General features: G+C 49.2%; 1 protein-coding gene across 1 annotated transcript in view; it reads left to right on the forward strand.

Annotated features, from left to right (window-relative positions):
- The window catches only part of LOC128693902 (solute carrier family 22 member 20), a 435254-nt gene that overhangs the window by 216282 nt on the left and 197824 nt on the right, over positions 1-21148 (forward strand). The window contains exon 7 of the mRNA XM_070081771.1: positions 19721-19865. Coding sequence (XP_069937872.1) covers positions 19721-19865 — 145 coding nt within the window. The remainder of the gene's footprint in view (positions 1-19720; positions 19866-21148) is intronic.

Below are 21148 nucleotides of genomic sequence, written 5' to 3' on the forward strand. Positions count from 1 at the left end.
TTGTAATTGCTGGCTCACAGTTGCACTTGCTGGCTCACAGTTGCACTTGCTGGGTCACAGTAGCACTTGCTGGCTCACAGTTGCACTTGCTGGCTCACAGTTGAGCTTGCTGGCTCACAGTAGCACTTGCTGGCTCACAGTTGCACTTGCTGGCTCACAGTAGCACTTGCTGGCTCACAGTTGCACTTGCTGGCTCACAGTTGCACTTGCTGGCTCACAGTAGCACTTGCTGGCTCACAGTAGCACTTGCTGGCTCACAGTTGCACTTGCTGGCTCACAGTTGTTCTTGCTGGCTCACAGTTGCACTTTGTGGCTCACAGTTGTACTTGTTGACTCATAGTAGCACTTGCTGGCTCACAGTTGTACTTGCTGGCTCACAGTAGCACTTGCTGGCTCACAGTTGTACTTGTTGATTTACAGTTGTACTTGCTGGCTCACAGTTGTACTTGCTGACTCACAGTTGTACTTACTGGCTCACAGTTGCACTTGCTGGCTCACACCAGCACTTGCTGGCTCACAGTTGCACTTGCTGGCTCTCAGTAGCACTTTCTGGCTCACAGTAGCACTTGCTAGCTCAGAGTAGCACTTGCTGGCTCACAGTTGCACATGCTGGCTCACAGTTGCACTTGCTTTCTCACAGTAGCACTTGCTGGATCACAGTTGCACTTGCTGGCTCACAGTTGTGCTTGCTGGCTCACAGTTGCATTTGCTGACTCACAGTTGTAAATGGTGGCTCACAGTAGCACTTGCTGGCTCACAGTAGCTCTTCCTGGCTCACAGTAGCACTTCCTGGCTCACAGTTTTACTTGCTGGCTCACAGTTGCACTTGCTGGCTCACAGTTGCACTTGCTGGCTCACAGTTGCACTTGCTGGCTCACAGTAGCACTTGCTGGCTCACAGATGCACTTGCTGGCTCACAGTTGCACTTGTTGGCTCGCAGTTGCACTTGCTGGCTCACAGTTCCACTTGCTGGCTAGCAGTTGTACTTGCTGACTCACAGTAGCACTTGCTGGCTCACAGTTGTATTGCTGGCTCACAGCTGCACTTGCTGACTCACAGTTGTACTTGCTGGCTCACAGTAGCACTTGCTGGCTCACAGTTGCACTTGCTGGCTCACAGTTGTACTTGCTGACTCACAGTAGCACTTCCTGGCTCACAGTAGCACTTGCTGGCTCACAGTTGCAATTGCTGGCTCACAGTAGCACTTGCTGGCTAACAGTTGTACTTGCTGGCTCACAGTTGTACTTGCTGGTTCACAATAGCACTTGCTGGCTCACAGTTGCACTTGCTGGCTCACAGTTGTACTTGCTGGCTCACAGTTGCACTTGCTGGCTCACAGTTGCACTTGCTTGCTCACAGTTGTACTTGCTGGCTCACAGTTGTACTTGCTGACTCACAGTTGTACTTGCTGGCTCACAGTTGTACTTGCTGAGCCACAGTTGTACTTGCTGGCTCACAGTTGTACTTGATGGCTCACAGTTGCACTTGCTGGCTCACAGTAGCACTTGCTGAGCCACAGTTGTACTTGCTGGCTCACTGTTGTACTTGCTGGCTCACAGTTGCACTTGCTGACTCACACTTGTACTTGCTGGCTCACAGTTGTACTTGCTGGCTCACAGTTGCACTTGCTGGCTCACAATTGTACTTGCTGACTCACAGTAGCACTTGCTGGCTCACAGTTGCACTTGCTGGTTCACAGTTGCACTTGCTGGCTCACAGTAGCACTTGCTGGCTCACAGTAGCACTTGCTGGCTCACAGTTGCATTTGCTGGCTCACAGTTGCACTTGCTCGCTCACAGTTGCACTGGCTTGCTCACAGTAGCACTTGCTGGCTCACAGTAGCACTTGTTGGCTCACGGTAGCACTTGCTGGTTCACAGTAGCACTTGCTGGCTCACAGTAGCACTTGCTGGCTCACAGTTGTACTTCCTGACTCACAGTTGTACTTGCTGGCTCACAGTTGCACTTGCTGGCTCACAGTTGTACTTGCAGACTCACAGTATCACTTGCTGGCTCACAGTTGCACTTGCTGGCTCACAGTTGCACTTGCTGACTCACAGTTGCTCTTCCTGGCTCACAGTTGTAATTGCTGGCTCACAGTTGCACTTGCTGGCTCAGAGTTGCACTTGCTGGCTCACAGTAGCACTTGCTGGCTCACAGTTGCACTTATTGGCTCACACTTGCACTTGCTGGCTCACACTAGCACTTGCTGGCTCACAGTTGCAATTGCTGGCTTACAGTAGCAATTGTTGGCTCACAGCAGCACTTGCTGGCTCACAGTTGTACTTACTGACTCACAGTTGTACTTTCCGGCTCACAGTTGCACTTGCTGGCTCACAGTTGTACTTGCTGACTCACAGTCGCACTTGCTGGCTCACAGTAGCACTTGCTGGCTCACAGTTGCTCTTGCTGGCTCACAGTTGCACTTGCTGGCTCACAGTTGCACTTGCTGTCTCACAGTAGCACTTGCTGGCTCACAGTAGCACTTGCTGGCTCACAGTTGTACTTGCTGGCTCACAGTTGCACTTGCTGGCTCACAGTAGCACTTGCTGGCTCACAGTTGTAATTCCTGGCTCACAGTAGCACTTGCTTGCTCACAGTAGCACTTGCTGGCTTACAGTTGTACTTGCTGGCTCACAGTTGCACTTGCTGGCTCACAGTTGTTCTTGCTGGCTCACAGTTGTACTTGCTGGCTCACAGTTGTACTTGCTGACTCACAGTTGCACTTGATGGCTCACAGTTGCACTTGCTGACTCACAGTTGCACTTGCTGGCTCACAGTTGCACTTGCTGGCTCACAGTTGCCCTTCCTGGTTCACAGTAACACTTGCTGGCTCACAGTTGTACTTGCTGGCTCACAGTAGCACTTGCTGACTCACAGTTGCACTTCCTGGCTCGCAGTTGTACTTGCTGACTCACAGTTGCACTTGGTGGCTCACAGTTGCACTTGCTTACTCACAGTTGCACTTGCTGGCTCACAGTTGCACTTGCTGGCTCACCGTTGCACTTGCTGGCTCACAGTAACACTTGCTGGCTAACAGTAGCACTTGCTGGCTCACAGTTGCACTTGGTGGCTCACAGTTGCACTTGCTGACTCACAGTTGCACTTGCTGCCTCACAGTTGCACTTGCTGGCTCACTGTTGCACTTGCTGGCTCACAGTAGCACTTGCTGGCTCACTGTAGCACTTGCTGACTCACAGTTGCACTTGCTGGCTCACAGTTGAACTTGCTGACTCACTTGCTGACTCACAGTTGCACTTGCTGACTAACAGATGCTCTTGCTGGCTCACAGTTGCACTTGCTGGCTCACAGTTGAACTTTCTGGCTCACAGTAGTATTTGCTGGCTCACAGTAGCACTTGCTGGCTCACAGTTGCACTTGGTGGCTCACATTTGTACTTGCTGGCTCACAGTTGCACTTGCTGACTCACCGTTGCACTTGCTGACTCACAGTTGCACTTGCTGGCTCACAATTGCACTTGCTGGCTCACAGTTGCACTTGCTGGCTCTCGGTTGTATTCTCTGGCTCACAGTTGCACTTGCTAGCTCTCAGTTGCACTTGCTGGCTCACAGTAGCACTTGCTGGCTCACAGTTGCACTTGCTGGCTCACAGTTGCACTTGCTGGTTCACAGTTTCACTTGCTGGCTCACAGTTGCACTTGCTGGCTCACAGTAGCACTTGCTGGCTCACAGTAGCACTTGCTGGCTCACAGTAGCACTTGCTGGCTCACAGTAGCACTTGCTACAGTTGGTACTTCCACGACTTCACAGCTGCCACTTGCTGGCTCACAGTTTCACTTGCTGGCTCACAGTATCACTTGCTGGCTCACAGTAGCACTTGCTGGCTCACAGTAGCACTTGCTGGCTCGCAGTAGCACTTGCTATCTCACAGTTGTACTTGCTGACTCACAGTTATACTTGCTGGCTCACAGTTGCACTTGCTGGCTCACAGTTGTACTTGCTGACTCACAGTAGCACTTGCTGGCTCACAGTTGCACTTGCTGGCTCACAGTTGCACTTGCTGACTCACAGTTGCTCTTGCTGGCTCACAGTTGTAATTGCTGGCTCACAGTTGCACTTGCTGGCTCACAGGTGCACTTGCTGGGTCACAGTAGCACTTGCTGGCTCACAGTTGCACTTGCTGGCTCACAGTTGAGCTTGCTGGCTCACAGTAGCACTTGCTGGCTCACAGTTGCACTTGCTGGCTCACAGTTGCAGTTGCTGGCTCACGGTAGCATTAGCTGGCTCACGGTTGCACTTCCTGGCTAACAGTAGCACTTGCTGGCTCACAGTAGCACTTGCTGGCTCACAGTTGCACTTCCTGACTCACAGTTGTATTTGCTGGCTCACAGTTGCACTTTGTGGCTCACAGTTGTACTTGTTGACTCATAGTAGCACTTGCTGGCTCACAGTTGTACTTGCTGGCTCACAGTTGTACTAGCTGGCTCGCAGTAGCACTTGCTCGCTCACAGTTGTAATTTAACTAGGCTCACAGTTGTACTTCTGCTTGACTCACAGTTTTACTGGTGACTCATTGTAGTTGCACTTGCATGGCTCACAGCTGTACTCTGGTTGAACCTCAACAGTTGCACTGGCCTTCCTGATTGGCTCATAGCTGTACTCCGTTGGACTCACCAGCACTTGCTGGCTCGCAGTAGCACTTGCTCGCTCACAGTTGTACTTGGTGACTCACAGTTGCACTTGCTGGCTCACAGTTGTACTTGCTGACTCACAGTAGCACTTGCTGGCTTACAGTAGCACTTGCTGGCTCACAGTAGCACTTGCTGGCTCACAGTTGTACTTGCTGACTCACAGTTGTACTTGCTGGCTCACAGTTGCACTTGCTGGCTCACAGTTGTATTAGCTGGCTCACAGTAGCACTTGCTGGCTCACAGTTGCACTTGCAGGCTCACAGTAGCACTTGCTCGCTCACAGTTGTACTTGGTGACTCACAGTTGCACTTGCTGGATCACAGTTGTACTTGCTGGTTCACAGTAGCACTTGCTGGCTCACAGTTGCACTTGCTGGCTCACAGTAGCACTTGCAGGCTCACAGTAGCACTTGCTGGCTCACAGTTGTTCTTGCTGACTCACAGTAGCACTTGCTGGCTCACAGTTGCACTTGCTGGCTCACAGTAGCACTTGCTGGCTCACAATTGTACTTGCTGGCTCTCAGTTGTACTTGCTGGCTCACAGTAGCACTTGCTGGCTCACAGTTGCACTTGCTGGCTCACACTTGTACTTACTGGCTCACAGTTGTACTTGGTGACTCACAGTTGCACTTGCTGACTCACATTTGTATTTTGTGACTCACAGTTGCACTTGCTGGCTCACAGTTGCACTTTCTGGCTCACAGTTGTACTTGCTGGCTCACAGTTGTACTTGTTGATTCACAGTTGTACTTGCTGGCTCACAGTTGTACTTGCTGACTCACAGTTGTACTTACTGGCTCACAGTTGCACTTGCTGGCTCACACCAGCACTTGCTGGCTCACAGTTGCACTTGCTGGCTCTCAGTAGCACTTTCTGGCTCACAGTAGCACTTGCTGGCTCACAGTAGCACTTGCTGGCTCACAGTTGCACATGCTGGCTCACAGTTGCACTTGCTTTCTCACAGTAGCACTTGCTGGATCACAGTTGCACTTGCTGGCTCACAGTTGTGCTTGTTGGCTCACAGTAGCACTTGCTGGCTCACAGTTGCATTTGCTGGCTCACAGTTGCACTTGCTCGCTCACAGTTGCACTGGCTTGCTCACAGTTGCATTTGCTGACTCACAGTTGTAAATGGTGGCTCACAGTAGCACTTGCTGGCTCACAGTAGCTCTTCCTGGCTCACAGTAGCACTTCCTGGCTCACAGTTTTACTTGCTGGCTCACAGTTGCACTTGCTGGCTCACAGTTGCACTTGCTGGCTCACAGTTGCACTTGCTGGCTCACAGTTATTACTTGGCTGGATTCACAGTTGTACTTGCCAAGGCTCAGCAGTTGGTACTGCAGCTCATTAGCCAGGCCTCCATGGATCTCACAGTTGCCTTACTTGGTGGACTCCACAGTTGCACCCTTGCTGGCTCACACCAGTTGAAGCGGCAGGACTCCACAGTTGCAACTTTGCTGGCTCACAAGGATGCACTTTAGCTGGCTCACGGTTGTACTTCCTGGCCGCAGCTACCTTGGCAACTAGCAGTTACTGGATAACTCACAGTTGCACTTGGCTGAACGAGCTGCACTTGCTTGGCCACAGCTTGCACTTCCCAGGCCACCAGCACTTCTGCCTTGCAGTACACCCCCTTTGACTGCCACAGCCTGCACTTGCTGGCTCACAGCCAAAATTGCTGGCTTCACAGTAACATTAGCCGACCCCATTGCTTGCAACTTGCTGACCCACAAGTTAGCACTTGCTGGCCTCACAGTTGTTACTTGCCTGACCTTCACCAGCATAATTTTGCTGGATTCAGCTGCACTTGCTGGCTCACAAGTTGCCCGCGCTGGCTCACACTTGGCAAATTACTGGTCTACAGTAGGCACTTGGCTGGCCCACGAAGTAGCACGCCTGGCTTGGCCCACAGTTAGTACCACCAGCTGGGCTTACAGTAGCACCTTACTCGGCTCACAGTTGTACTTGGTGACTAAATAGCACTGAGGTTCAGCAGAAGACTTGTTGTCTGGCAGTTACACTCCTATAATTCACAGTTACAATTGCTGGCTTCACAGTAGCACTTGCCTGGCTACAGGACACTATTAGTTCACAGTTAGTACTTGGCTGGTCAATAGCAATTTTTGCTTAACGCACTTGCACTTGGCTGGCACAATAGTTAATTTCTACACTTGTGAGTTGCACTTGGCTCTGGTACAGCTTGCACTTGCCTGACCTCACAGATGCAGCCTTGCTTGGCCTGGGCTACACTGCACTAGCTTGATTTAGCTGGCTCACAGTAGCATTACGCTCAATTGTACTTAGGAACTCACAGTTGCACTTGCTGGCTCAGAGTTAGCACTTGCTGGCTCACAGATGCACTTGCTGGCACTTGCTGGCTCACAGTTGCACTTATTGGCTCACACTTGCACTTGCTGGCTCACACTAGCACTTGCTGGCTCACAGTTGCAATTGCTGGCTTACAGTAGCAATTGTTGGTCATGCCATTGCTGGTTATGGCTGCAGTAGCACTTGCTGGACTTCACAGTTGCACTTACTTGACCTGTGTTGGCACTTGTTGGCACATTGTTGCACTTGCTTGGCTCACAACCAGCACTTTGGCTCATTTGCATCACTTCTGTTGCTCATCACTTGCTAGTCCTGGCTATTAGCCTGGCTGGACATTAATAGCTACTTGTTGGCTCAACAGCTGCACTTGGCTGGCCACGAAAGTAGCACTCCTTGCTTGGCTCACAGTTGTAACTCCTTGCTTGTTCACAGTTGTACTTTGTTGTCTACAGTTAGCACTATGCTGGCTCCACAGTTGCACTTGTTGGCCTGCTGGCCTACAGTTTGTACGCCTACTGGCTCACAGGATTGTACCAGACCCAGGAGCTTGCACCTTGATGGCACCCAACAGCCGCGCTCTTGTCTGGACCTCACAGCCATTACTTGCATTTGACTCACAGTTGCACAGCTTGGCTCACAGGTTGGTCCCAGGACTCACAGTTAGCACTTTGCTGGCTCACAGTTGCACTTTGCTATTCACAGTTGTTACCTCCGGCTTGTTCACCCACAGCTCACAGTTGCACTTGCTGGCTCACAGTTCCACTTGCTGGCTAGCAGTTGTACTTGCTGACTCACAGTAGCACTTGCTGGCTCACAGTTGTATTGCTGGCTCACAGCTGCACTTGCTGACTCACAGTTGTACTTGCTGGCTCACAGTAGCACTTGCTGGCTCACAGTTGCACTTGCTGGCTCACAGTTGTACTTGCTGACTCACAGTAGCACTTCCTGGCTCACAGTAGCACTTGCTGGCTCACAGTTGCAATTGCTGGCTCACAGTAGCACTTGCTGGCTAACAGTTGTACTTGCTGGCTCACAGTTGTACTTGCTGGTTCACAATAGCACTTGCTGGCTCACAGTTGCACTTGCTGGCTCACAGTTGTACTTGCTGGCTCACAGTTGCACTTGCTGGCTCACAGTTGCACTTGCTTGCTCACAGTTGTACTTGCTGGCTCACAGTTGTACTTGCTGACTCACAGTTGTACTTGCTGGCTCACAGTTGTACTTGCTGAGCCACAGTTGTACTTGCTGGCTCACAGTTGTACTTGCTGGCTCACAGTTGCACTTGCTGGCTCACAGTAGCACTTGCTGAGCCACAGTTGTACTTGCTGGCTCACTGTTGTACTTGCTGGCTCACAGTTGCACTTGCTGACTCACACTTGTACTTGCTGGCTCACAGTTGTACTTGCTGGCTCACAGTTGCACTTGCTGGCTCACAATTGTACTTGCTGACTCACAGTAGCACTTGCTGGCTCACAGTTGCACTTGCTGGTTCACAGTTGCACTTGCTGGCTCACAGTAGCACTTGCTGGCTCACAGTAGCACTTGCTGGCTCACAGTTGTACTTGCTGGCTTACAGTTCACTTTGTGGCTCACAGTTGCACTTGCTGGCTCACAGTAGCACTTGCTGGCTAGCTGTTGTACTTGGTAGCTCACAGTTGCACTTGCTGGCTCACAGTTGTACTTACTGGCTCACAGTTGCACTTGCTGGCTCACACCAGCACTTGCTGGCTCTCAGTTGCACTTGCTGGCTCTCGGTAGCACTTTCTGGATCACAGTAGCACTTGCTGGCTCACAGTAGCACTTGCTGGCTCACAGTTGCACTTGCTGGCTCACAGTTGCACTTGCTTTCTCACAGTAGCACTTGCTGGATCACAGTTGCACTTGCTGGCTCACAGTTGTGCTTGCTGGCTCACAGATGCATTTGCTGACTCACAGTTGTAAATGCTGGCTCACAGTTTTACTTGCTGGCTCACAGTTGCACTTGCTGGCTCACAGTTGCACTTGCTGGCTCACAGTTGCACTTGCTGGCTCACAGTAGCACTTGCTGGCTCACAGATGCACTTGCTGGCTCACAGTTGCACTTGTTGGCTCGCAGTTGCACTTCCTGGCTCACAGTTCCACTTCCTGGCTAGCAGTTGTACTTGCTGACTCACAGTAGCACTTGCTGGCTCACAGTTGTATTGCTGGCTCACAGTTGCACTTGCTGACTCACAGTTGTACTTGCTGGCTCACAGTAGCACTTGCTGGCTCACAGTTGCACTTGCTGGCTCACAGTTGTACTTGCTGACTCACAGTAGCACTTGCTGGCTCACAGTAGCACTTGCTGGCTCACAGTAGCACTTGTTGGGTCACAGTTGCACTTGCTGGCTCACAGTTGCACTTGCTGACTCACAGTTGTACTTGGTGGCTCACAGTAGCACTTGCTGGCTCACAGTTGCACTTGCTGGCTCACAGTAGCACTTGCTGGCTCACAGTAGCACTTGCTGGCTAACAGTTGTACTTGCTGGCTCACAGTTGTACTTGCTGGTTCACAATAGCACTTGCTGGCTCACAGTAGCACTTGCTGGCTCACAGTAGCACTTGCTGGCGCACAGTTGTACTTGCTGGCTTACAGTTCACTTTGTGGCTCACAGTTGCACTTGCTGGCTCACAGTTGCACTTGCTGGTTCACAGTTGCACTTGCTGGCTCACAGTAGCACTTGCTGGCTCACAATAGCACTTGCTGGCGCACAGTTGTACTTGCTGGCTTACAGTTCACTTTGTGGCTCACAGTTGCACTTGCTGGCTCACAGTAGCACTTGCTGGCTAACTGTTGTACTTGGTAGCTCACAGTTGCACTTGCTGGCTCACAGTTGTACTTATTGGCTCACAGTTGCACTTGCTGGCTCACACCAGCACTTGCTGGCTCACAGTTGCACTTGCTGGCTCTCGGTAGCACTTTCTGGCTCACAGTAGCACTTGCTGGCTCACAGTAGCACTTGCTGGCTCACAGTTGCACTTGCTGGCTCACAGTTGCACTTGCTTTCTCACAGTAGCACTTGCTGGATCACAGTTGCACTTGCTGGCTCACAGTTGTGCTTGCTGGCTCACAGTTGCATTTGCTGACTCACAGCTGTAAATGGTGGTTCACAGTAGCACTTGCTGGCTCACAGTAGCTCTTCCTGTCTCACAGTAGCACTTGCTGGCTCACAGTTTTACTTGCTGGCTCACAGTTGCACTTGCTGGCTCACAGTTGCACTTGCTGGCTCACAGTTGCACTTGCTGGCTCACAGTAGCACTTGCTGGCTCACAGATGCACTTGCTGGCTCACAGTTGCACTTGTTGGCTCGCAGTTGCACTTCCTGGCTCACAGTTCCACTTCCTGGCTAGCAGTTGTACTTGCTGACTCACAGTAGCACTTGCTGGCTCACAGTTGTATTGCTGGTTCACAGTTGCACTTGCTGACTCACAGTTGTACTTGCTGGCTCACAGTAGCACTTGCTGGCTCACAGTTGCACTTGCTGGCTCACAGTTGTACTTGCTGACTCACAGTAGCACTTGCTGGCTCACAGTAGCACTTGCTGGCTCACAGTAGCACTTGCTGGGTCACAGTTGTACTTGCTGGCGCACAGTAGCACTTGCTGGCTCACAGATGCACTTGCTGGCTCACAGTTGCACTTGTTGGCTCGCAGTTGCACTTCCTGGCTCACAGTTCCACTTCCTGGCTAGCAGTTGTACTTGCTGACTCACAGTAGCACTTGCTGGCTCACAGTTGTATTGCTGGTTCACAGTTGCACTTGCTGACTCACAGTTGTACTTGCTGGCTCACAGTAGCACTTGCTGGCTCACAGTTGCACTTGCTGGCTCACAGTTGTACTTGCTGACTCACAGTAGCACTTGCTGGCTCACAGTAGCACTTGCTGGCTCACAGTAGCACTTGCTGGGTCACAGTTGTACTTGCTGGCGCACAGAAGCACTTGCTGGCTCACAGTAGCACTTGCTGGCTCACAGTAGCACTTGTTGGCGCACAGTTGTACTTGCTGGCTTACAGTTCACTTTGTGGCTCACAGTTGCACTTGCTGGCTCACAGTAGCACTTGCTGGCTAACTGTTGTACTTTGTAGCTCACAGTTGCACTTGCTGGCTCACAGTTGCACATGCTGGCTCACAGTTGTACTTGCTGGCTCACAGTTGCACTTGCTGGCTCACAGTTGCACATTCTGGCTCACAGTTGCACTTGCTGGCTCACAGTTGCACTTGCTGGCTCACAGTTGCACTTGCTGGCTCACAGTTGCACTTGGTGACTCACAGTTGCACTTGCTGGCTCACAGTTGTACTTGCTGGCTCACAGTAGCACTTGCTGGCTCACAGTTGCACTTTCTGGCTCACAGTAGCACTTGCAGGCTCACAGTAGCACTTGCTGGCTTACAGTAGCACTTGCTGGCTCACAGTTGCACTTGCTGGCTCACAGTTGTACTTGCTGACTCACAGTTGTACTTGCTGGCTCACAGTTGCACTTGCTGGCTCACAGTTGTACTAGCTGGCTCACAGTAGCACTTGCTGGCTCACAGTTGCACTTGCTGGCTCACAGTAGCACTTGCTCGCTCACAGTAGCACTTGCTGGCTCACAGTTGCACTTGCTGGCTCACAGTTGTACTTGCTGTCTCACAGTAGCACTTGCTGGCTCACAGTTGCACTTGCTGGCTCACAGTAGCACTTGCAGGCTCACAGTAGCACTTGCTGGCTCACAGTTGTTCTTGCTGACTCACAGTAGCACTTGCTGGCTCACAGTTGCACTTGCTGGCTCACAGTAGCACTTGCTGGCTCACAGTTGTACTTGCTGGCTCACAGTTGTACTTGCTGGCTCACAGTAGCACTTGCTGGCTCACAGTTACACTTGCTGGCTCACAGTTGTACTTACTGGCTCACAGTTGTATTTGGTGACTCACAGTTGTACTTGGTGACTCACAGTTGCACTTGTTGACTCACAGTTGTACTTGGTGACTCACAGTTGCACTTGCTGACTCACAGTTGTACTTGGTGACTCACAGTTGCACTTGCTGGCTCACAGTTGCACTTTCTGGCTCACAGTTGTACTTGCTGGCTCACAGTTGTACTTGGTGATTCACAGTTGTACTTGCTGGCTCACAGTTGTACTTGCTGACTCACAGTTGTACTTACTGGCTCACAGTTGCACTTGCTGGCTCACACCAGCACTTGCTGGCTCACAGTTGCACTTGCTGGCTCTCAGTAGCACTTTCTGGCTCACAGTTGCACTTGCTGGCTCACAGTAGCACTTGCTGGCTAACTGTTGTACTTTGTAGCTCACAGTTGCACTTGCTGGCTCACAGTTGCACATGCTGGCTCACAGTTGTACTTGCTGGCTCACAGTTGCACTTGCTGGCTCACAGTTGCACATTCTGGCTCACAGTTGCACTTGCTGACTCACAGTAGCACTTGCTGGCTCACAGTAGCACTTGCTGGCTCACAGTAGCACTTGCTGGGTCACAGTTGTACTTGCTGGCGCACAGTAGCACTTGCTGGCTCACAGATGCACTTGCTGGCTCACAGTTGCACTTGTTGGCTCGCAGTTGCACTTCCTGGCTCACAGTTCCACTTCCTGGCTAGCAGTTGTACTTGCTGACTCACAGTAGCACTTGCTGGCTCACAGTTGTATTGCTGGTTCACAGTTGCACTTGCTGACTCACAGTTGTACTTGCTGGCTCACAGTAGCACTTGCTGGCTCACAGTTGCACTTTCTGGCTCACAGTAGCACTTGCAGGCTCACAGTAGCACTTGCTGGCTTACAGTAGCACTTGCTGGCTCACAGTTGCACTTGCTGGCTCACAGTTGTACTTGCTGACTCACAGTTGTACTTGCTGGCTCACAGTTGCACTTGCTGGCTCACAGTTGTACTAGCTGGCTCACAGTAGCACTTGCTGGCTCACAGTTGCACTTGCTGGCTCACAGTAGCACTTGCTCGCTCACAGTAGCACTTGCTGGCTCACAGTTGCACTTGCTGGCTCACAGTTGTACTTGCTGTCTCACAGTAGCACTTGCTGGCTCACAGTTGCACTTGCTGGCTCACAGTAGCACTTGCAGGCTCACAGTAGCACTTGCTGGCTCACAGTTGTTCTTGCTGACTCACAGTAGCACTTGCTGGCTCACAGTTGCACTTGCTGGCTCACAGTAGCACTTGCTGGCTCACAGTTGTACTTGCTGGCTCACAGTTGTACTTGCTGGCTCACAGTAGCACTTGCTGGCTCACAGTTACACTTGCTGGCTCACAGTTGTACTTACTGGCTCACAGTTGTATTTGGTGACTCACAGTTGTACTTGGTGACTCACAGTTGCACTTGTTGACTCACAGTTGTACTTGGTGACTCACAGTTGCACTTGCTGACTCACAGTTGTACTTGGTGACTCACAGTTGCACTTGCTGGCTCATAGTTGCACTTTCTGGCTCACAGTTGTACTTGCTGGCTCACAGTTGTACTTGGTGATTCACAGTTGTACTTGCTGGCTCACAGTTGTACTTGCTGACTCACAGTTGTACTTACTGGCTCACAGTTGCACTTGCTGGCTCACACCAGCACTTGCTGGCTCACAGTTGCACTTGCTGGCTCTCAGTAGCACTTTCTGGCTCACAGTTGCACTTGCTGGCTCACAGTAGCACTTGCTGGCTCACAGTTGCACTTGCTGGCTCACAGTTGCACTTGCTTTCTCACAGTAGCACTTGCTGGATCACAGTTGCACTTGCTGGCTCACAGTTGTGCTTGCTGGCTCACAGTTGCATTTGCTGACTCACAGTTGTAAATGGTGGCTCACAGTAGCACTTGCTGGCTCACAGTAGCTCTTCCTGGCTCACAGTAGCACTTGCTGGCTCACAGTTTTACTTGCTGGCTCACAGTTGCACTTGCTGGCTCACAGTAGCACTTGCTGGCTCACAGATGCACTTGCTGGCTCACAGTTGCACTTGTTGGCTCGCAGTTGCACTTGCTGGCTCACAGTTCCACTTGCTGGCTAGCAGTTGTACTTGCTGACTCACAGTAGCATTTGCTGGCTCACAGTTGTATTGCTGGCTCACAATTGCACTTGCTGACTCACAGTTGTACTTTCTGGCTCACAGTAGCACTTGCTGGCTCACAGTTGCACTTGCTGGCTCACAGTTGTACTTGCTGACTCACAGTAGCACTTGCTGGCTCACAGTAGCACTTGCTGGCTCACAGTGGCACTTGCTGGGTCACAGTTGCACTTGCTGGCTCACAGTTGCACTTGCTGACTCACAGTTGTACTTGGTGGCTCACAGTAGCACTTGCTGGCTCACAGTTGTACTTGCTGGCTCACAGTAGCAATTGCTGGCTCACAGTAGCACTTGCTGGCTAAAAGATGTACTTGCTGGCTCACAGTTGTACTTGCTGGCTCACAGTAGCACTTGCTGGCTCACAGTTGCACTTGCTGGCTCACAGTTGTACTTGCTTGCTCACAGTTGTACTTGCTGGCTCACAGTTGTACTTGCTGACTCACAGTTGTACTTGCTGGCTCACAGTTGTACTTGCTGAGCCACAGTTGTACTTGCTGGCTCACAGTTGTACTTGCTAGCTCACAGTTGCACTTGCTGGCTCACAGTAGTTCTTGCTGAGCCACAGTTGTACTTGCTGGCTCACTGTTGTACTTGCTTGCTCACAGTTGCACTTGCTGACTCACAGTTGTACTTGCTGGCTCACAGTTGTACTTGCTGGCTCACAGTTGCACTTGCTGGCTCACAATTGTACTTGCTGACTCACAGTAGCACTTGCTGGCTCACAGTAGCACTTGCTGGTGCACAGTTGTACTTGCTGGCTCACAGTTCACTTTGTGGCTCACAGTTGCTCTTGCTGGCTCCCAGTAGCACTTGCTGGCTGACTGTTGTACTTGGTAGCTCACCATAAGACCATAAGAAAGGAGGAACACTGCAGCAGGCCTGCTGGCCCATACTAGGCAGGTCCTTTACAATTCATCCCACTAACAAACATTTGACCAACCCAATTTTCAATGCCACCCAAGAAACAAGCTCCGATGTGCAAGTCCCTCTCAAATCCAACCCCTCCCACTCATGTACTTATCCAACCTAAATTTGAAACTACCCAAAGTCCTAGCCTCAATAACCCAACTAGGTAGACTGTTCCACTCATCAACTACCCTATTTCCAAACCAATACTTTCCTATGTCCTTTCTAAATCTAAACTTATCTAATTTAAATCCATTACTGCGGGTTCTCTCTTGGAGAGATATCCTCAAGACCTTGTTAATATCTCCTTTATTAATACCTATCTTCCACTTATACACTTCGATCAGGTCTCCCCTCATTCTTCGTCTAACAAGTGAATGTAACTTAAGAGTCTTCAATCTTTCTTCATAAGGAAGATTTCTAATGCTATGTATTAATTTAGTCATCCTACGCTGAATGTTTTCTAACGAATTTATGTCCATTCTGTAATATGGAGACCAGAATTGAGCTGCATAATCTAGGTGAGGCCTTACTAATGATGTATAAAGCTGCAGTATGACCTCTGGACTTCTGTTGCTTACACTTCTTGATATAAATCCCAGTAATCTATTTGCCTTATTACGTACGCTTAGGCATTGCTGTCTTGGTTTAAGGTTGCTGCTTACCATAACCCCCAAGTCCTTTTCGCAATCTGTATGGCTAAGTTCTACATTATTTAACTTATAAGTGCTAGGGTTATGGACACTCCCGAGCTTCAGAACCTTGCATTTATCTACATTGAATTGCATCTGCCACTTTTCTGACCAAGAGTAGAGTTTGTCTAAATCCTCCTGAAGTTCCCTAACATCTACGTTTGAATCAATTATCCTACCTATCTTCGTGTCATCGGCGAATTTGCTCATATCACTAGTAATTCCTTCATCAAGATCATTGATATATATTATAAACAACAACGGGCCCAAGACTGATCCCTGTGGAACGCCACTTGTTACTGATCCCCACTCGGATTTAACCCCATTTATGGACACTCTCTGCTTCCTGTCTGTGCCATGACTCGATCCACGAGAGCACCCTTCCCCCAATGCCATGAGCTGCTACTTTCTTCAACAGTCTTTGGTGCGGAACTCTATCAAATGCCTTACTAAAATCTAAGTAAACAATATCAAATTCTTTATCGTGGTCAACAGCCTCAAAAGCTTTACTGAAGAAAGTTAATAAATTAGTTAGACAAGACCGGCCTCTTGTGAATCCATGCTGAGTATCATTAATCAAGCTATGCTTATCGAGATGGCTTCTTATAATCTCAGCTATAATTGACTCTAGTAATTTGCCTACAATTGAGGTCAGGCTTATTGGGCGGTAATTTGACGGTAACGACTTGTCCCCTGTTTTAAAAATAGGAATTACATTAGCCATCTTCCACATATCAGACACTACACCTGTTTGAAGAGATAAATTAAAAATATTAGTTAATGGTTCACAGACTTCCATTTTGCATTCCTTAAGAACCCTTGAAAAAACCTCATCAGGACCCGGTGACTTATTTTGCTTCAGTCGGTCTATCTGCTTCACAACCATTTCACTAGTGACTGTGATGTTACATAATTTATATTCTTCTGATCCACTATAAAAATTAATTACCGGAATATTATTAGTGTCTTCCTGTGTAAAAACCGAGAGAAAATAATTATTTAAAATCGAGCACATTTCATTCTCTTTGTCAGTAAGATGCCCATAGTTATTTTTAAGGGGACCTATCTTATCTCTGACTTTTGTTCTATATACCTGGAAAAAAACTTTTTGGGTTAGTTTTAGAATCCCTAGCAACTTTAATTTCATAGTCCCTTTTAGCTTTTCTTATCCCCTTTTTAATGTCCCTCTTAATGTCAATATACTGATTCATAAGATGACCCTCGCACTTGCTGGCTCACAGTTGCACTTGCTGGCTCACAGTTGCACTTGCTTGCTCACAGTTGCACTTGCTGGCTCAGAGTTGTACTTGGTGGCTCACAGTTGCACTTGCTGGCTCACAGTTGCACTTTCTGGCTCACAGTTGCACTTGCTGGCTTACAGTTGCACTTGCTGGCTCACAGTTGCACTTGCTGGCTCACAGTTGCACTTGGTGGCTCACAGTTGTACTTGGTGGCTCACAGTAGCACTTGCTGGCTCACAGTTGCACTTGCTGGCTCACAGTTGCACTTGCTGGCTCTCAGTAGCACTTGCTGGCTCACAGTTGCACTTGCTGGCTCACAGTAGCATTTGCTGGCTCACAGTAGCACTTGCTGGCTCACAGTAGCACTTGCTGGCTCACAGTTGCACTTGCTGGCTCACAGTTGCACTTGCTGGCTCACAGTAGCACCTGCTGGCTCACAGTAGCACTTGCTGGCTCACAGTTGCACTTGCTGGCTCACAGTTGTACTTGGTGGCTCACAGTAGCACTTGCTGGCTCACAGTAGCACTTGCTGGCTCACAGTTGCACTTGCTGGCTCACAGTAGCACCTGCTGGCTCACAGTAGCACTTGCTGGCTCACAGTTGCACTTGCTGGCTCCCAGTAGCACTTGCTGGCTCACAGTTGTACTTGCTGGCTCACAGTTGTACTTGCTTGCTCACAGTTGTACTTGCTGGCTCACAGATGCACTTGCTGGCTCACAGTAGCACTTGCTGGCTCACAGTTGCACTTGCTGGCTCACAGTAGCACTTGATGGCTCACAGTTGCACTTACTGGCTCACAGTTGCACTTTCTGGCTCACAGTAGCACTTGCTGGCTCACAGTAGCACTTGCTGGCTCACAGTTGCACTTGCTGGCTCACAGTTGTACTTGCTGGCTCACAGTAGCACTTGCTGGCTCACAGTTGCACTTGCTGGCTCACAGTTGTACTTGCTGGCTCACAGTTGCACTTGCTGACTCACAGTTGCACTTGCTGGCTCACAGTAGCACTTGCTGGCTCATAGTTGCGCTTGCTGGCTCACAGTTGTACTTGCTGGCTCACAGTAGCACTTTCTGGCTCACAGTTGCAGTTGCTGTGTCACAGTTGTACTTGCTGGCTCACAGTTGCACTTGGTGGCTCACAGTTGCACTTGCTGGCTCACAGTTGCACTTGCTGACTCACAGTTGCACTTGGTGGCTCACAGTTGCACTTGCTGGCTCACAGTTGCACTTGCTGGCTCACAGTTGCACTTGCTGACTCACAGTTGCATTTGGTGGCTCACAGTTGCACTTGCTTGCTCACAGTTGCACTTGCTGACTCACAGTTGCACTTGCTGACTCACAGTTGCACTTGCTGACTCACAGTTGCACTTGCTGACTCACAGTTGCACTTGCTGACTCACAGTTGCACTTGCTGACTCACAGTTGCACTTGCTGACTCACAGTTGCACTTGCTGACTCACAGTTGCACTTGCTGACTCACAGTTGCACTTGCTGACTCACAGTTGCGTTTGCTGACTCACAGTTGCACTTGCTGACTCACAGTTGCACTTGCTGACTCACAGTTGCACTTGCTGACTCACAGTTGCACTTGCTGACTCACAGTTGCACTTGCTGGCTCACAGTTGTACTTGCTGACTCACAGTTGCACTTGCTGACTCACAGTTGCACTTGCTGACTCACAGTTGTACTTGCTGGTTCACAGTTGCACTTGCTGACTCACAGTTGCACTTGCTGACTCACAGTTGCACTTGCTGACTCACAGTTGCACTTGCTGACTCACAGTTGCACTTGCTGACTCACAGTTGTACTTGCTGGTTCACAGTTGCACTTGCTGACTCACAGTAGCACTTGCTGACTCACAGTTGTACTTGCTGGTTCACAGTTGCACTTGCTGGCTCACAGTTGTACTTGCTGGTTCACAGTTGCACTTGCTGGCTCACAGTTGTACTTGCTGACTCACAGTTGCACTTGCTGACTCACAGTTGCACTTTCTGACTCACAGTTGCACTTGCTGACTCACAGTTGCACTTGCTGACTCACAGTTGCACTTGCTGACTCACAGTTGCACTTGCTGACTCACAGTTGCACTTGCTGACTCACAGTTGCACTTGCTGACTCACAGTTGCACTTGCTGACTCACAGAAGACACCAACAGACATTATAACTACATATAAAGTCTTAATACATTATGAAAACAAACAAAAACAAATTGAACAACAATTGTAAATTAAGAAGACTGATAACCGAAGGGTGGCCCGTGGCCCGTGGCCTGGTGGGCAAAGGTCTTGCTTCACACCCTGAGGGTCTGGGTTCGATTCCCGGCAAGGGTAAAAACATTGGGCGTGTTTCCTTACACCGGTTTTCCATGTTCACCCATCAGTAAAATGGGTACCTGGGCGTTAGTCGACTGGTGTGGGTCGCATCCTGGGACAAAACTGACCTAATTTTCCCGAAATTCTCTGTATAACAAGTGGCTTTCTATATAGTAGTATGTCATTGATGTCAGCTAGACATTATTATAATTATTGTTATTATTAGTAGTAGTAGTAGTAGTAGTAGTAGTAGCAGTAGTAGTAGTAGCAGTAGTAGTAGTAGTAGTAGTAGTAATAGTAGTAGTAGTAGCAGCAGCAGCAGTAGTAGTAGCAGCAGCAGCAGTAGCAGTAGTAGTAGTAGTAGTAGTAGTAGCAGTAGTAGTAGTAGTAGCAGTAGTAGTAGCAGCAGCAGCAGTAGCAGTAATAGTAGTAGAAGTAGAAGTCAAACATTAAACATTTCGACCTTAAAGTAAGTCGTAAATCAGAACAGGAGAGTAAGGCTGGTGTTAGCAAAGTGTGTTGCGTTTTGTCAGTTTGGTGGACGAGTCGCCCAGGTGGTTGCTGGTGCACGGTCGTGTGCACGAGACAGTGAAGGTGCTACAACGAGGGGCGCGCCTTAACAAGGTGATGCTGCCGGAAACCACCATACTCACCGCCATCATCTCTCCCACCAGTGAGGTGAGTCTTTATCATGTCTCACAGCAGTGAGGCTAGTCTCTGTCATCTCTCCCACCAGTGAGGTTAATATTATGTCTCCCATGAATCTCCATCATATCTCCCAGCATCAAGGAGAACCACCGGTCTCCATCATCTCCCCCACCAGTAAGACGAGTCTCTACCTGACTGTCCTCCTGACATAAGTCTTAGTATACCGAAGCATCGTAGGCACGAAACACCTTATTGGTTATCCGACCAATGGATATTAGCCGACTTACTCTCTTTGTATTTATTTTGATGTAGAATACATAAAAGTAAATTACTAAAAAAAATAAAAAGGCAGAAATAAGGTAACAAGGAAGATTATCACTGCAACGTTACACAGGAGAGATTAACACGAAGATTCCGCTCTCTGAGTCATCCCTCGGGAAGTAACGATGTTGATGTTTTAATGGTCTCTATGAACACAAAGATTTTCAGGAGGGTTAGTTAGGCCTTGGAGGAAAAAACTCAAGAAAAAAAACCTGGAATATCGAAATATGCAATTGTTTTTTCCTTTCATTTTCTTACATACTGGAAAAAAATGACCTTACATACTGGAAAAACGTGACCTCATATACTGGAAAAACGTGACCTTACATACTGGAGAAACATGACCTTATATACTGGAAAAACGTGACCTTACATACTGGAAAAACGTGACCTTACATACTGGAAAAACGTGATCTTACACACTGGAAAAACGAGACCTTACATACTGGAAAAACGTGACCTTATGCACTGTAAAAAACGCGCCCTTACATACTGGAAAAACGTGACCTTGCATAATGAAAGAAAGTGACCATACATACTGAAAAAACATGACCTTACATACTGGAAAAACATGACCTTACATACTGGAAAAAACGTGACCTTACGTACTGGAAAAACGTGACCTTACATATTGGAACAACCTGACCTTACATACTGGAACAACCTGACTTGACATTCTCGAACAATGTAACTTTACATGCTGAAACAACGTGATCTGACTTACTGGAACATTGCGACCTTACTGGAACGTGAGCCTATATACAAGAACAGCGTGACCTTACATAGAGGAACAGCGTGACCTTACATACTGGAACAGAGTTACTTTACATACCGAAACAGAGTTACCTTACGTACTGGAACGACATGACCTTACTTGAACAACGTGAGCTTACATACTGCAACAACGTGACCTTACTGTAACAACGTAGCCTTACATACTGGAACAACGTGACCTAACATACTGGAACAAAGTGACCTAACATACTGGAACA

The sequence above is a fragment of the Cherax quadricarinatus genome, chromosome 6, assembly GCF_038502225.1.
Source record: "Cherax quadricarinatus isolate ZL_2023a chromosome 6, ASM3850222v1, whole genome shotgun sequence".
Taxonomy (NCBI): domain Eukaryota; kingdom Metazoa; phylum Arthropoda; class Malacostraca; order Decapoda; family Parastacidae; genus Cherax; species Cherax quadricarinatus.